Source organism: Lonchura striata, chromosome 4 (assembly GCF_046129695.1).
Source record: "Lonchura striata isolate bLonStr1 chromosome 4, bLonStr1.mat, whole genome shotgun sequence".
NCBI classification, from domain to species: domain Eukaryota; kingdom Metazoa; phylum Chordata; class Aves; order Passeriformes; family Estrildidae; genus Lonchura; species Lonchura striata.
In genome coordinates, this window is record NC_134606.1 from 65,713,225 (window position 1) to 65,728,955 (window position 15,731).

At 40.8% G+C, this 15,731-nt stretch overlaps 1 protein-coding gene across 1 annotated transcript in view; it reads left to right on the plus strand.

The window, feature by feature from the left end:
- The first annotated feature begins 253 nt into the window (after nucleotides 1–253).
- TBC1D9 (TBC1 domain family member 9) overlaps nucleotides 254–15,731 on the plus strand; it is a 45,923-nt gene continuing 30,445 nt past the window's right edge. Inside the window, exons 1-2 of the mRNA XM_021526497.3 lie at nucleotides 254–493; nucleotides 13,434–13,544. Coding sequence (XP_021382172.2) covers nucleotides 367–493; nucleotides 13,434–13,544 — 238 coding nt within the window. The 5' untranslated portion in view covers nucleotides 254–366. The remainder of the gene's footprint in view (nucleotides 494–13,433; nucleotides 13,545–15,731) is intronic.

Here is a 15,731-nt window from a genome sequence, read left to right on the forward strand (position 1 = left end):
GCCCCGCCGCAGCCGTGCCCAGGTGCGGGGAGCGGAGCGCGCTCCCCGCGGGGCGGGAGCGGCGGCGGGCGGCGCGCACGGCGCGGGGGCGCGCCGCTCCCGCGGGTTTGGTGCGAGCGGCAGCGCGGAGGGGCCGGGCCCGCGTTGATGTCACCGCTGCGGCGGGAGCTGCCGCCGCCCCGGGCCGCAGCAGCCGCCCCTCCACGCCCGGCGGAGCGCGGCTAGGCGGCGGGGGCCATGCGGCTGCTGCCTCCGCCCGGTGCCCACCGCTGCCGCGGCGGCCGGGCACGGTGGCGCCTGGTGCGGGCGCTGCGTGCGTGAGGCAGCCCCCAGCCCGCCGGGCCTGCTGTCGGCCGCGCCGGGAGCATGTGGGTGAACCCCGAGGAGGTGCTGCTGGCCAACGCGCTGTGGGTGACGGAGCGGGCCAACCCCTACTTCATCCTGCAGAGGAGGAAGGGGCACGGCGGCGATGGCGGCGGCGGCGGACTGGCGGGTAAGGGCGGCGGCGGGGCCGGGCGCGGCCCTCGGCGCTTCCCGGCCGCGGGTCCCTCCGGGGCCGGGGCGCGGCTCCGCGGCGCTCCCCGGTCCTGCCGGACTCGGGCAATGCGCCCGGATTCCCAGGCGGATTTACGCGCTGGAGCCTCCTGTGGGAGCCCACCGGTGACCGATGGCTCCGCGCATCAGTCAGGGCGTGACTTGCCCCAGGTTCCGGGAGGGTTTTCTTGCCGAGCCTTCAGCACGCGTTCCGTGAAATAAGACAATGTTGTAATTCAGAAATTGACGGGGAGAACGGGTTTGCTTCGGCTTGTCCGTATTTTCCAGATGGCCTTGTGAAGTATGTTGCCCGAATGCTTTGTTTCCGACTGCTGGTAGCTGGAGACGCTTTTGTAGAGGTTTGGGTCATGCTCACCTAGGTCTTAATAATACTGTGCATATACGTTCATCGAGGTCTTCCACCCTTTCTTAGGCAGCGTATATGTATTTATATGAGATTGGAGATACAGAACCCAATGGTGTTTCCACTGGTACTTCTTGAATTGGTGCAGAATAATCAAGCTACTTCTCCTGAAACCTGTGCTTTCTTCTGTATGCACTTGGGTGATAATTAGTACTTCAGGCTAAGCAAAATGAACATATGGACTGCATCTGTGTTTGGTTCAAGGTCCTGTACATGTTTACTGTGAGATTAAGTGTTTCTTCAGACCTTCAATGCTCTATGGACTTGCAAACAGTTCATAATCTAAACTAAGGCACTGCTGTGAAATGTGTTTTCTTGTTTTCTGCTGAGATCTTCAATCAGTGTTGTGTTGATAAACTGCCTTATTCTTGTGTGGGAAATGACCGGCCGCCACTCCACATTGGCTGTAGATTTCTAGATTTATTTTACAATCTTTTGAAGTGTGGACAGGATTGATAAATCCATTAAAAACATGTTTTGCCTCAAAAGTTCACCACTGCTCTTCTTACTGAAAAATGTTTCTCAGGCTCTCCTTTCATTGATTACCCCTTGGCCTCTCAAGGTCTGAAAAGACATTCTTCTACCTTTCTGACTTTGTTATCTTTGAATTAGAGTTGGTTTGCGATAGCCATCAATTTTCCAGTCATATCTCAGTTACTGGGAAGCAGGTTGGGAATTTGGGGTTCTGTTCATCAACCTGTTTGCACAGTCCATGCATTCCTAAGAATTCTTGCAGGTGTATGTGTAATAGTCTGATTGGTGATGCCACTTTACAGATGGAGAAGCACTTTTGGAAGATTTTGTCCTTGTATGGAGGTAGGATAAGTAGAATTCATGTGTGCTCTTTTTTTTTTCTTTTTTTTCGCTTTTTGGAGGCCAGAATAAGCCTGCAGCATTTGCTGGAAGTTAAGAATAGAGAAATAGAAATAGTTTCTGAATTATCCCCGTGCCTTTTAGAATTTAAATATTTGTGCTCTGTATCCATTTTTTTAGTATGTGAATGAAGTCTATATAGTCCATATTATGAGTATTTAGAAGGTGAAGTTCTCCACATATTTTGAAATCTGCTGTCAATGTAGCTCTTACTAGTGCCTGTGCTTTGCCTGGAATTCAGCTGCTGTGGCATTGAGGTAGTAGCAACAAGTTAGTTTCCGGGGGTTTTGTTTGGTTGTACAGAAAAGGGCTGGTAAAAAGTTGTAGCTTTTTTCAGTATGTTGCCAAAAATTATCAGATCCCTGTAACTAACTAATTTATCAGAGCTGGCAATATTTAAAGGAACATATGGGAACTTATCAGACCTAAAATGGCAAGGGTTTGTCACACAGTGGTCAACAAAAGGTGGGAGAGGAAGGGAGGGAGGGATGGATGATGTCTTCAAGCCACTCCCAACGTGACAGGCATAAATGGGACTTAGTTTTTTTGTTTTTTTTTTTCATGGAAATGCTGAAATTTTCTGCTGGTTCTTTTAACACCTGTGGTCTGCCAGTTGAGGGACAAGGAAGGTGGAGAAAGCCAATGGATTGTTCTTGATAGGAAAGACTGCTTAAAAGCAAGGTATTGAAGGATCTGGCTGATCCTGAGTTAAAGACTAAATCTGCTGACATGGTAAACAGGATACATAGTTTGTAGTAATTATAGCATTTAGGATGACCCTTTGGAAGCTCCCTAGGTGATCCTGATCTTGTGACAAAGGTGGAGGTTACCTGGTCAAAAGTGAACCGGGAAAAAAATAACTTTTGGTGTGGTGGGTTGTGGTTTTTTTCCTCCTTAATCACCCTTTCTGTAGCAATGTAATACTGAAATTTGCTCAGATATGATCTAAGAAGTTAGCCACCCATGAATATATAAATTTTAGCATGGTTGCTCTGTGGGAAACTAACGTATATGTCCTTGAAGCTGACTAGAAATATTGTATACAAGATTTTTAACTAGGGATGATCTCAATTCATATTTGCAAGAGAGGATGTAAATACAGCTGTCTTTTTTTTTTTTGTGATCTAACTTTTGCTGACTTATACTCCCTCATTATTGACTTTTGAAGTCATTTGTTTTGAACTGCAGAATGAGAATTGACATTCAAATTGATGAGACTGTGGGTATGATGACATTAGGTGGCTTCATCATGTAACTGAAGCAGTGGCTAGACAATGAGAAGCATTGATTCTCTGGCATTGCCCTCACCCGTGAAACTGTCATCACCAAACTGATCAGGCTTAAGTGTCATGCCCTTCCCTCCACCTGTGAACATGGCAAACTTTTTTTGGCATGTCTCAGTCTAAAGCCAGGTATTTTATGTAGCCTTGGGGGTTGGTGTTGTTACTTCTTGTTGGCTTTATGTGGAGCAGAAGAAGAGTACTCAAGTTACCAGTTCTCCTGGATCCACTCTGAGTGCCTCAGTGCTTTGCAGGAAAAGGAGTCTCAGTCACTTTGGGGGAAGGGGTGAAAAATCAGCCCTTTCTACACTGGTTTTCTCCTCTCGGCCTTGGTTTATGAAGCAGTTGAACAGAGAAACTTATTTAAATACTTGTTTGGAGGCATTTTCTTCACTATATCATACTGTAACAAGTTAGGAGAATGATGATGATCTCTTAATGCATTAGGGCAGTGCTGATTAGTGAGTCCATAGATGTAATCTCTGCTAACAAGGTGTATTAGATCAATGGTTTGCTTCAGAGATACTGCTTTTTAATAGGTACTGTAGATCCATTTTTATACTGAATTAGAGTCTGGACTCATTTAAGTTATTGTGTCAATGTCATTACCAGTCACATCAGTGGGCCTTTTCTTTGTAAGCATGCCTTAATTGAAGGGTTGTTTGGATTTTATTTTCCTTTTTAAGAAGAAGAAAATAGAAAAGATTTTAAATTGGATTTTAAATTGGATTTTCACAGCTGTTCTGAAAACTCACATTATCTTGCATCACTGCATTAATCTTCCAGGACAAGACCAAAAAATGTACTTTTCTGCTTTAAAAGTATTTGATAGTTGATGAGCTTTCTCTGTAATTAAATTGTTTCATGCCTTGCACATAATACCATGCCCATATTTTACTTGTGTGACCGTTGGTTGGGTGTTTCATTTTCCTTTTGTTCACCAACAGAGAATAAAGTATTTTCTTTCCTCATCTTTTTCTTGCTTCCCTTGGAAGTCTGGTAGTTTGGTCTGTATTAAATAATTCCTTCTCCAGAGGAATGTGGTATATTTATTTCCACAGCAGCCTGCATCAACTGTAGCAGAGGCATTTGGACAGAACATGAACCCAGATCTCTACCATCATTTGGGCACTGTTCCCTGTATGACACTATTACTTTTATGGATGTAAAGATCTTGAACATGTCATAAACTTTATAAACAACTGAAAGGTTAGTTATTAAGTGTATCTTGCATTCATATGCAACAAATAGGTTTAAAAATGCCTCTTAACTGCTTTCTGCTATACTGTGATAATGTTTGACAAACTCTTCTACTTCAAGACATTATAGTAAGGAATTATTGTACCTGGTAATGGATGGCAGAGCGATGTATTCACTTGGAGCTTACAGGAAGAGAGACTGAGGCTGTCATACAATTAACTGCTGGCTACTGTGCTCATTTTGCCTGTGTACATTTGTGTGTATGAAGTAGAGATGAAATTCTAAGTGACTTTGTTTAAAATGTTATTGTGAGATCTCTGAATCCAAGGGAAATAAGTTGTTCTTAGCAAGAACTGTTTTTAGAAGTGAATTATTTTGCAGGTAGGGTATATGTACTTACAGCTGGGACAGAGCCTGTGTGAGAGGTGCGGTAGGAGTTTTAAGTCCATGCCTTGTTTGTAAGAATGATTCAAATGTTTAAGCAGAAGGAGCAGATGGAAATATGCTGACTTCTGATGATAAAAGGATCTGATGAAATACTACTTCTCCCCAGATATTTTTGCAAAAGGAGTTGTCATTTAATTTCCACATTGGAAAGGCAAAAAGGAGAGGTTCTGAGCTTGGCTGGCTGACGTGACATATCAACATCAGATCTAGTATAATCTTTAATACTGTGACAGTGTTCTAAATTGAAAAGCTTTTCTGCAGCCTTGCTGGACAGCACTGTTAGTATTTCACATTTGGAGCTAAGATTCTGTCTTGCTCGCAGCCTCTCAATTCAGAGAGTTGAGGAAGAAATTACTTGAAAACCTGTTTATGCTTAAGATTTAGAAAAGCTTTTGGCCAGTTGATCATCTGCCTGAACAAAATATGGTACATGTTTTAACAAACTTGACACATTCTGCCTTTGTTGACTCGAGTAGTTGGGATTTTGCATGTCAGACTTGAGCACAAAGCATGTGCTTTCTGATACTTGAAATACAGTGCTTATCAAAATGGATGCAATTAGCATAATGGATAGGGATGGGCAGCCTATCCATCAGCTTTCCATGATCTTTTTGGCACACAGAGTGAAAGCTGATCTCTTCTGCTCTACTTGCATTTGTCAGTACACCAAATCTACTCTGATGCTCTGAGCTGCTCTTTAGGATCTGCTGTGGGTGTGTTTACTTCTCCACACCAGTGCATTTCCACTTCAAGGAACATGCAGGTGTCTAGGGCTGAATTGGTGTTTGATTCCCCAGACTGACTCACAGCCTTTCTGTTGAATTCCCAGATGCTTTTCCCAGTTCCTCACTTCCTGCCTAATGCTTCTCTGCATCTCCAGCTCTTCTGTTGGCTGTAGAGACAACATCTCTAGTGCCTGAGATGTTGCTTGGTCTAGCTTTACTTCTCTGATATTTCTTGGCCAAGGACTTTACTTGAATGATACTTTACCTCCTACACTGTGAGTAGTGGGGCCGATCCAGGCTGCTGAGCTGAGCTGCCTTTTGCCATTCTTGCCCTTGAAATAATACTGCTGTTTGACACGTGGAATTCCAGGGTGGCCTGCTCTTTCTCCTGAGATCTCTGTTTGTAGGAAACCCTGCACAGGATTTCCTGTAGGAAATGTCACACAGGATCACAAGATAGTAAGCAATCAGTCTAGGCCACTTACTAATTTTCTGCATTATACTGGAGTTTGTGTTGGTTACAGGGCTTTTGTTAGTATTCTACAGTCCCACACTGAAAGTTGTAGAAGAAGTAGCACTTCTTCACATCAGTTTCCAAATTTCCATCACTCTACTGTCCAGTTATGCATCCTTGTAGGAATGTATCATATTTCACAGAGGTTTGGGCCCTTGATAGTTTCAATTAGATTCCTGCAGAACTAAAAAAGGTTCCACAAAGTATGTTAGCATATACTCAGACGTCTTTGGAACTTAATTTGAACGTGTATTCTCCTACAGTATTTTGTCTTGTAAATAGGCAGAATCTCCTTGTTTTTATCCTTCACAGAATCACACTTCATATGGCTTTTCCAGAGACAGGAGTTGTCTCTGCCATTGATTTTGCTAAAGTATGATGATACAATGTGTATAAAGAGCTGTGAGCATTTGACTGAAATCCTACTTTTCTTCATCTCATTGATCACTAATCCTACTTCTGTTATCTGATTAATGTTGATATTCAGAAATTACATTTACATTTTGACTTTAAACCTGGTGCTTAGGTGATCTTAGGTTCTAGAAGTCTTCTTCCAAATATTTCCATTTGTTTTCTTTACAAAGAAAGAATTTTCTTTCTTTTCTATGGTGGATTTTTGATTATTTTTTTCCTGAAGTTTCCAGCTAGGGGTGTTTGAATTTCTACCACAACAGTAATCTTGGTTTCAGCTAGTTCATTTTTAATGTTTTGAATTTTACTGTTCTTTCCTATTGTTCCCCTCTGGTTTTTTTGAGTATTTTATCAGCCAGAATTATTAGGATCTTCTGTTCAGCATTGTTCATTTCCCTGGTAAAGTGCCTCCTCTGATAGCTTATTGCAATCTGATCTATCTGCAGGCATTCAATCAGAACTATGAAAATTTAAAATTCTCTTTTTCTGAAGCTATTGCTTCTTTTCAGATTTAGCTTGTATTTCAACATGCTTCAGTACTGCTCCTCCTGAGTTCAAGCTGAATTTACTGTGCCCCCTTTGATCCTCAAACCAGATTCAGTTTACAGTAATTTTTCTTAGGCTAGCAGTGGTGATGTTTGGAGGTTTTTTTCTGTTTTGTTGGTTTTTTCTATTTTGTTTCTTTCTCTGCTTGAGGACAGAAAACAATTACTGGTTTTGCTGCTTTTCTTACTACATGTCAGTAGGGTGACAATTCTTCCTCAGAATCGGTTTCACTGAACATGTTTGAAAACTCCTGTGCGAATAAAAGGGTGGCTGGACAATCTGTGATTTATAGAACTGTGTTGGTAGGAAGAGAGAGAAGCAGAGGCACACATTGGGGAAAACTTAACCAAGCCTAATGATCTCATTCTTAATTATTTAAGAAATGTATATATTTAAGAAATAGATATCATTATTAATTTATTATTTAGTTAAATAATATTGTTATAAGTCCAGAGGAAGAATTTGGTTTTCTTGATACCACATTAGATGCCCATATGAGCCACATAGGAAGACAGTTAGAAAATAGGTTAGAGGTGATTTAACCTTCATTTATGTGAATGAACACCTATTAAAAAAGCATAGCCCTTCATGAAGTCTTAAGGGCAGTGTTCACAATGAAGAGCTTATATTCTTACTTTTGTGGCCTTTATTGCCAGTATTGGAAGTTTAAGACTCTATTATTTTTGTGTGATGGATAGTATTTTCAATTTATGTAGGCTTTCCTGTGAAATTAAATCAAATAGCATTGACCCACCCCCCATTTTAAAAGGATTTGTCCATAGTATTACCTGTGGAGTTCAGGTTGTTGCTCTAGGTTGAGTTTTGACAGACAAGTAATGGGATGATCTCATCCTGTAATAACAAATGAGAGAGCTAATCTCATAAATTGCCTTGAGAAAGAATGGAAGAGTGAGGATTCATTATCCTTCCTATGAAAAACAATACCTAGTGCTGTGTGCTTTACTTATGTGTTGGTATGAGTTCTTGTATTTATAGCTCAGGAAGGAACACTTGAACTTTAGGAAGCGTTTATTCATTGTCCATTAAATCAATATAAAACAGAATGCTCAGGGTGTAAATATTATTTAAATCAACCCTATTGATTGAAGCTTTCTTAAAGATCAGCAGCCATCTACAATCTAAATAGGTGCCGTGGGCGTTTCAGGTTTATGACCAGATCTCATTATGTGTCCCTCTTACTTTAGTGGAAAGAGGAGTCATCAGCATGCTTTAAATACTGAGGACCTTTTAAGCAGTATGTTTTTGATTCAGTGTTGGAATGTCACGGTGCCTGTTTTGAAACGTTCTTGCTTGTGACACATGTGACAATCCAAGTTTTCCTGGTTGTGGTGTTAGGCTCCTACAAAAATAGGCTGCTGAAATCCATGAGACTGTTTGAGTGATAGCTCATGATCTTGACTCCAAGAGTCATAGTCTGACCTGTGTTATATCTCAGCTCTTTTACAGGGTATTATTTTGTATTTACTCTTTATGCTAAAAATATGTGCAATCTTTGTTTAGACATTTTTAGATAAAAATCTTCAAACAAAAGGTATTTTGAGGTATGGATGCATGCCAGCCTGGAAGGAGGATGAGAGCCATGTGAATAACATGTGTTTGTACTGAGGCAGACTGGGGGAAGGGAGGGCACAGCAGTCAGTGGCACCAAGTGCAGGGTGACATCCTTCAGCTCAAGGCAAGGTGTGGCACAAGTTCAGCCAATGTCACTGAAGGATGGATGTGTCCTTGGTGTGTGCTGAGAGCACCTCTACTCTGAGGTTAGAAATTACTAGGAAGCATCACTGTCTGTTACCATCCCAAGAATTTTTGTGCTTGCTGTGCAACAAAGCCATGGCTGCTGGTAGTTCTTAAGCTTGGAAGTGTCATTATTTATTATAATTCATTGGCTTAAGTGTTTTAATACGGTGCACTAGAGGTAATATATAATCCAGATCTTCACTCTTCCATACGTAATCCAATTTATTTTGAACAGGTAAAACACAAAAGCTCTCAAATACAATACTGCTGTGAGGGGGACTGTAGAAGGGTGATAAAGACTGCTCAGTCTTTGTGTTTTTAAATGAAAACATGGCTTCCTGTGGAAAAGGGTTAGTGTTTTAATAAGAAAATCCTTTGCTAATAAAGAGTCTGTTCATGTGTACAGTGCATAAACTTGTTTTTCCTTTTCCTAATTGATGTTTTACAAAGACACTTGCAAATTATTATGAAAAATAAAAGAAAAAAAAAAGAAAGAGAGAGAAATATTCTCGCAGCAAAGATCTGTGCCATGGATATCCAAATAGTCACAGATATTGTGTTCAGACAGGTGTTCAAGTCTATGTACTCTGAGTTGTGCATGCTTAAAATGTACCAGGTTGATTCTACAGGTCATCATTTGATTTCATTACTGTTTGTGGGTAGTTTGTAATCAGTCTGGACTTTGTAAGTCATCTGGAATACTGGTCTCCAAGGAACAAGGACTGCAGTGGTGCTTGGAAGACTCCCAGCTGGCTGAAGCTATTGGCTTAGTTTTCAAACAAAGATGACCTATCTTTCTGAAAAATATCCTTTGTGAAGGGGGTCTGTGTTATGGAGAAGGTCAGGCTTCAAGTGGTCGTAGTCCCTTCTAGCAAAAAAAATAAGCTAAAAATGGGTTGCTGTTGTAAAGGTACAAGTAGAGCACATCATACATTAATTAATGAATAAAAACTACTAATCTGTATTTTCTGCAAGGGTTATAGGCTCCCCCTCCAGCTTATGACTAAATGTGAGCCACCATTGAATGTGGTCAGATAAGTAAAATGTAGTGTGATTTCTTCCTTCAGCACAAAGTGCGTCGGGTAACTGAACCCTTTTTCCAGTAATTCCCTCTAGTGCATTGTATGTCCTTCCAGTAACACGCTGCAAGAGCAATTGCCCAGGTCCTTAGCCAATTGTGGCTTTGTATTCCCTGGTTCCACATAGTACATATATTTTTTTTTCCTCTGCTAATGCCTGTGTGTTACAGAAAAGAAAGAGAACACTGATGAATCTTCTGAACCTTCGCTTTAAAATTCAAGTTTGCAAAAGAGGAACCTGACTTCATTAAAAAGTTGTATCAAGCAAAGTGAAGGCATTAGGCCTCCCTTTTCCCCTCCTGTCCATGTATGGTTGCTTTAGAAATGTAGCACGTGTGTGTGATGGGACTGTTTGTACATAAATGGTTAATCATGCTCGAGTGCCTTCAGAATTTGGGCTCCCATCAGTTAGCCAGATGCTAATCCTACAAATTATACCATGTGCTTTAAATAAACCTTGTCTCATGAAAACCTCTTGCTTCAACAAGGGCTTGCAGATTTAGTATTCTTACATTGGAAATTTCTCCCCTTATTTCATTATGCAATCAGAAACCTGATGAAATAATGGGAAAAAATTTGCAGTCAGTATAGTCCTGTGATTTGATGCTGGGTAAATCACTGGCTCTTGCCCAAGGGCTAGTCTAATATAAGAGATATGATTCTTGGTTGCCTGCTTTGTTTCTATAGAAACTCAGTTACTTAATCATGTCTGAAAAGGTACTTGCTACATTAAAAATTCATGAACTAATGAACATTATTAACATTCTCTTAATATTTTTTTTTTCATTTTCATTTCTGCTTCATGTAGAAAATCCTCAAACAGATTATCAGTATGAGCTGCTATGATTTCATTCTGGTTGCATCACATGTCTGCATTGTGAAAAAACCCAACCAAACAACAGATACCCAAACCGAAAACAACCAGCACTGACCTAACAACATGAAAAGGAACAGTTCATGAAGGAGAGCAAGCAGGCCCAGCTGCACAATTGCACAAGTTTTCACATGATAAAAACACATGCTTTTCTTTAATATCACATGTATTGTCTGTCAAAACAGCTATTGCATGATACAAGTAAAATGTTACTGATAAACTGTCAGTTGCAGTTATCTTGGTAAGCTCACATTTGAATTTCCCTGCGATGTTCTGGAATTCTGTCAGATTTCTTCCTTTGACCTCACTATGGTCATTTTTGGTTATTTTTTCCATTTGTTTACTGAAAAGCCCCTGACCAACTCCTACTTACTGCACCACTGGAAAGTATTCTTTGTTTTCTTTTCCTTTCCTGCCTCCCATCTGTTGTTTCAGTCACTGCTGGCTTCTCTCTTTTGTTGGTGCCTTTTTCATAGTGTTCTTCACATTTCTTAAATACATTGCTCTGTCTTACAGTGTTTGGTGGGACAGGGAGATGTTCCTCCCCTGTCTATCATATCCAGGGGAGAAGAAAGTAGGATGGGAAGTTCCTTTGGACCTGATGTTGCTGTACAAGTCAGTAGGTTTGTTCTGACTTCCTGATCTTACCTGCATATCCCAGTTTTTACAGCACTCCAAGAACTAGGGGCAGAATTGTTTGGCAGGACCACTCACATGCCAGTGAATTTGGAAATACAGCAGGAGGAAAGAAACAAGCATGTTTTTAAAGAATACAGGGAATGAACAGTGTTGCTTATCTCAGAGAAGATTGCACTTGACCAGCATACAACTTTATTTAGATATTACATCATGCCTATTGCATATTTATTACTGTCAGTAGTCATGTGAAGCTGAAAAGCAAAAGGAAAAGATTCCTGCTGTATTTGCAGCAAACCCAGACTATGAACAAAGTGTAGTGTATGGCTTGGTCCCCGCTTTAGTTGAGCAGTACTGGCAGCTTTACCTGTTTGAGGATTTTGCCCTTGGTTGAAGTGACATGTGCTTTCTGGGCCAGGGCCATACTGCATTTGTGAAGCTCAGATGGAGAGGAAAAAAAAAAATAAAGGCGCATTTTAACCTACTTCATTCTCCTGAGTTTGAAAGGAGCCAGAGTGTATCTAGAAGGGCTGGTGGAGAATTATTCAGAGAAAGCTTGTCAGTGTACAACCAGTAATCAAAACATGTGAGAGATGAGGGGCAACTAAAGCTAGTGAGACTAATGTACATTGGGATATTTTACACTCATATTTTGTGTTTGTATCCTATAATTGTCAGATAGCTTTGTAGCACACCTTACTAGTGGCCTGATGTTGTGCCCAGACTTGTTTTTCATGTCTTGCATAATTCTTGGATTAAGATGTGGCGCGTGCTAATTCATTGAACAGAAGGAGATTACAGTTGCTCCAACCTGAGAAGATCTGTATAAAACAAAATACAAATAAAAGAGATAGAATGGGGGAAATACAAAATCACTGGTAGGTGGGGTGTTTCTTAGTATCAGTTTCAGTTCACATTTGCGGGACCTACTGAGATGGAAAAAGGGTACTGCTTTTATATCTTTATGATGCACAGCACAAATGTGAAGGAACAGCAAGGGAAGCAGTATTGCATATACCAGTTATGGCAGGGAAAAATGGGGAACTAATAAAACAATGACAGTAAAAGAGAACATGTGAGACTTGAAAGAAGAGAACTTCTAACAGGAGAGTTTTAAAATTATTTTTGGTGCGTGCTGTTTGGTTCATGGTGTTTATTTTGGCTATTTGAAAAATACCTTTAATTTCTGCCCCAATAAATATTTGCAGAAAAAAAAAAATCTCTGAAAGTTCATCCATTTGTTGTTTATACATTTCAAAATTTTTTTCCCAAACAATTTTCTGAGAAATTCAACATGAAACTTTAAATCTGGCATCGCTGCAGGGGAGATTAAAATTCTTTGTGGAGATGAAAAACGGGAAAACTTTTACATAGTTTAAAAATAAATAGGTCCTTCTTGCAGAGAGTTTGGGAGGGTAGAGTTTTGTTTTATATGTAGTTTATTATAAAAAGAGGATCTAGAATTTGTGGAAATACAGTAAGGAATTACTGGTAGCTTTTGGTACGCAACTGTTGGTGGCTCTCTCAGCAGCAAAGAATTTTCAAAGCTACTTCTGGAAAACAGCATAGCTTTGTCTTTCCACAGTATCCTTTCATCTGAAAACCAGCTTGACTCTTAAGGCATTTTGATCCTTCCTACCCTAAATAATCAGACTGTTAAGTAGCACAATTATTTTTGCTGGAAACCATTAGTTTTACCTAGCTGACACTCAGGTTTTGAACCCTTATAGGATGTATTGTCTGGGGTGTCTTGTTGGTGTTGGAGGAGGGTTTGTAGTTGGTAGGTTTTTTACTGCTCAGGGTTCCAGCAGTGTATGAAACACAGGAAAGAGCTAAGTAACTTTTAAACATGATTTTATAACACAACTACCTTCTGCTTTGTTTCAATTTGCCTGTCTTTATGGTAGCATTGTTGGACATTAAAGAGCTGAAGTCTTGTTTAAGCTAAAGATGTTTCCATATTAAATCACCCTTCCTCTTTACAGCCTGAGACAACAAGCGTGAGGATGAATATGTAGATCTGCATTTTGCTGTGGAGGTTGAAATGGAATGGGGAGGAGCTGCAGAACCCCCTCCTGTGGGATCTTGAATTTTCCATCACTGTGTGTTCATCAGAATTTCCTCTTCTACAGGTCTCCTTGTGGGTACTCTTGATGTTGTGTTGGACTCCAGTGCCAGAGTGGCACCGTATCGAATCCTCTACCAAGCACCAGACTCCTTGGTCTACTGGACCATTGCCTGTGGTAAGGACAAATACACTGATGTGGATTTTTATTCTCCTGGATACTGTGTCACATAACATAATAAGAGAGCATCCTTCCTGCTGAGCACAGTCATGTCAGGACGATTAAATGGGTCAGGATGAAAACCTGCTGTAGTGGTAAAATTCAGTGGCACCGTAGTTTTCTATTAGTCAGACTTTGAATGCCAGCATCGGGTGGGGGCGGGGGGGGGGGGTGGGTGTGTTATGCACAATGACTGAATGAAACCAGAAATAGCCATGGAGTAGGGATGAAACATCTATTATTTCCACTTTTCTTCTCCAAAAGGTGTTCCCAGACCAACAGTACCCATTCCTCCTTCTTGCGTTACCCCTCTCCATTCCCAGGGCTCACTCGTACAGCACTTCTAAAGTGCAGCATTCCTGGGTGATGGGATGTCTCTAAAGAGAATGGAGGGAGGAGAACCTGGATTATTGGAGGAGTACCAGTTATCCAGACAGGGCACCTGGCTTCCCTTGCAATGGTAACCAGGAAGAAAGTGCAGCCCCAGCACTCACATAAATACTGAATAGCAAGCAGTGATACATTTCCTGTCTCTTCCAAGATAAATACCATCTAGATCTCAGGGATGTCCTGCCTCCTGGATGCTTATTTGAGACAGTATGTGGTCTTTCTATATATGATGTACTTAGAATTCAGCAAGATGCTAGCTAGGTTAAAGTTAACTACAGAAGTGTATGTTCTTACACAGATGCAACAACTTTTAAGAGTTTTGGTCTTTAATGCTCCAACTTGGACAGATCTAGCTGCTCCTTTTGTTATTATAGTACTGAAAACAATTGAGTTGATATGTTTGTACATTAAATAGGATTTTTGCATGTAGCAGATCCTGTACTAAGTGCTTATTTCTGTGGTCAGGTACCTCTTGCAAGTAACATAAAACAGAATGGAGTTAGTCTCTGGTTTTGTTCTGCTGTCTCTGAAAATAGGTCTGCAGTTAATTGCAGAAGATCCAGGTCATTTAGCTTTGATTGGCCAAGCTTGTCAGATCAGATCATTGGTTTGATAGTATTACATTTCAGTCTTTGCAAATGCAAACTTTTCAGCAGCTCCTCCAGGTCAAAAGTTTCCCTGGCAAGAAAGGTTTTGGCAACAGCCAAAACTCTGTTACTTTGGAAAAGAATTGAGAAGAGAGAACAAATGAGAAGTGGATACATGCCTATCATCTCTTTAATGGCCTGGTAACGTCCAGCACTCCCACTGCTGCCTGACATTCAAAAATACTGGTTAGTGATGCTGTGGGCTTCTTCTCAACTAACTGCCACTTCATTAGTGCCCATTCTCCCAATGAAATTTGACATTTAGATTATTTGGATGACTTTTCCTCCAGACAAATACCCTCTTGAGAAGGGAAGAGAAGGAAGAACAGATGAAGATTTGCTATAGAATAATTTTAGTTCAAACCAGGCCCTGTTCTTAGGAGCATATGATTTCTGTGTCTGGCAAAGCTGATACCAAAGCAGTGTCACCTTCTGAATCCAACAGGACGTTTTGCTTATAGCTCTTATTAGTACAAGTATTTATAAATATTTCTGATCGTACCAGACCTGAAAGAAGGCATCAGTTCAAACAACCTTTTCCCCCGCTACACCCTTTAGTACCAACTCCCTGAAGATTTTAAAATTCATATAACATAATTTACCTTTGGTGGCAGCTAATAGAAAAGCCAGATATTAACAAAGCTGTGGGTATTATGAAGGTACAAATCTACATTTAACAGCTTTTTACTGTCATCTACTCTGCTGTCACCATAAGTAATGCATGTCAGCTTTCCATGGATCTCAGAAAAGAAAGAATAGTAAAAGTACCTACGTGTACGTTTATTTATTTTCATCCAGATGTCAGTGTACAGCTGTTGCCACAGGCTGGCTAATACTGTGTGAATTAACCAGCCCCTGGCTTTACTGACAGGGGCCTCACCCAAACACATCTCTCCTAAGGCTGCAGGCATTTCACTGGTCAGAACCTGAAGGGGCGTAGAGACCAATGAAATTATCCAGCCTGGGTTTTTCAAATGTTCTTTGTAAGGAGGAGCTTGAGAATAAGCTTTGTCTGTTGCCGCAGCATTGAGCATCAGTCTTACCTACAGTATGTCCTCAAGATAAGCAGGGGTATAAAATGGAAGGAAGAGTTATGAGTTATAGCCCC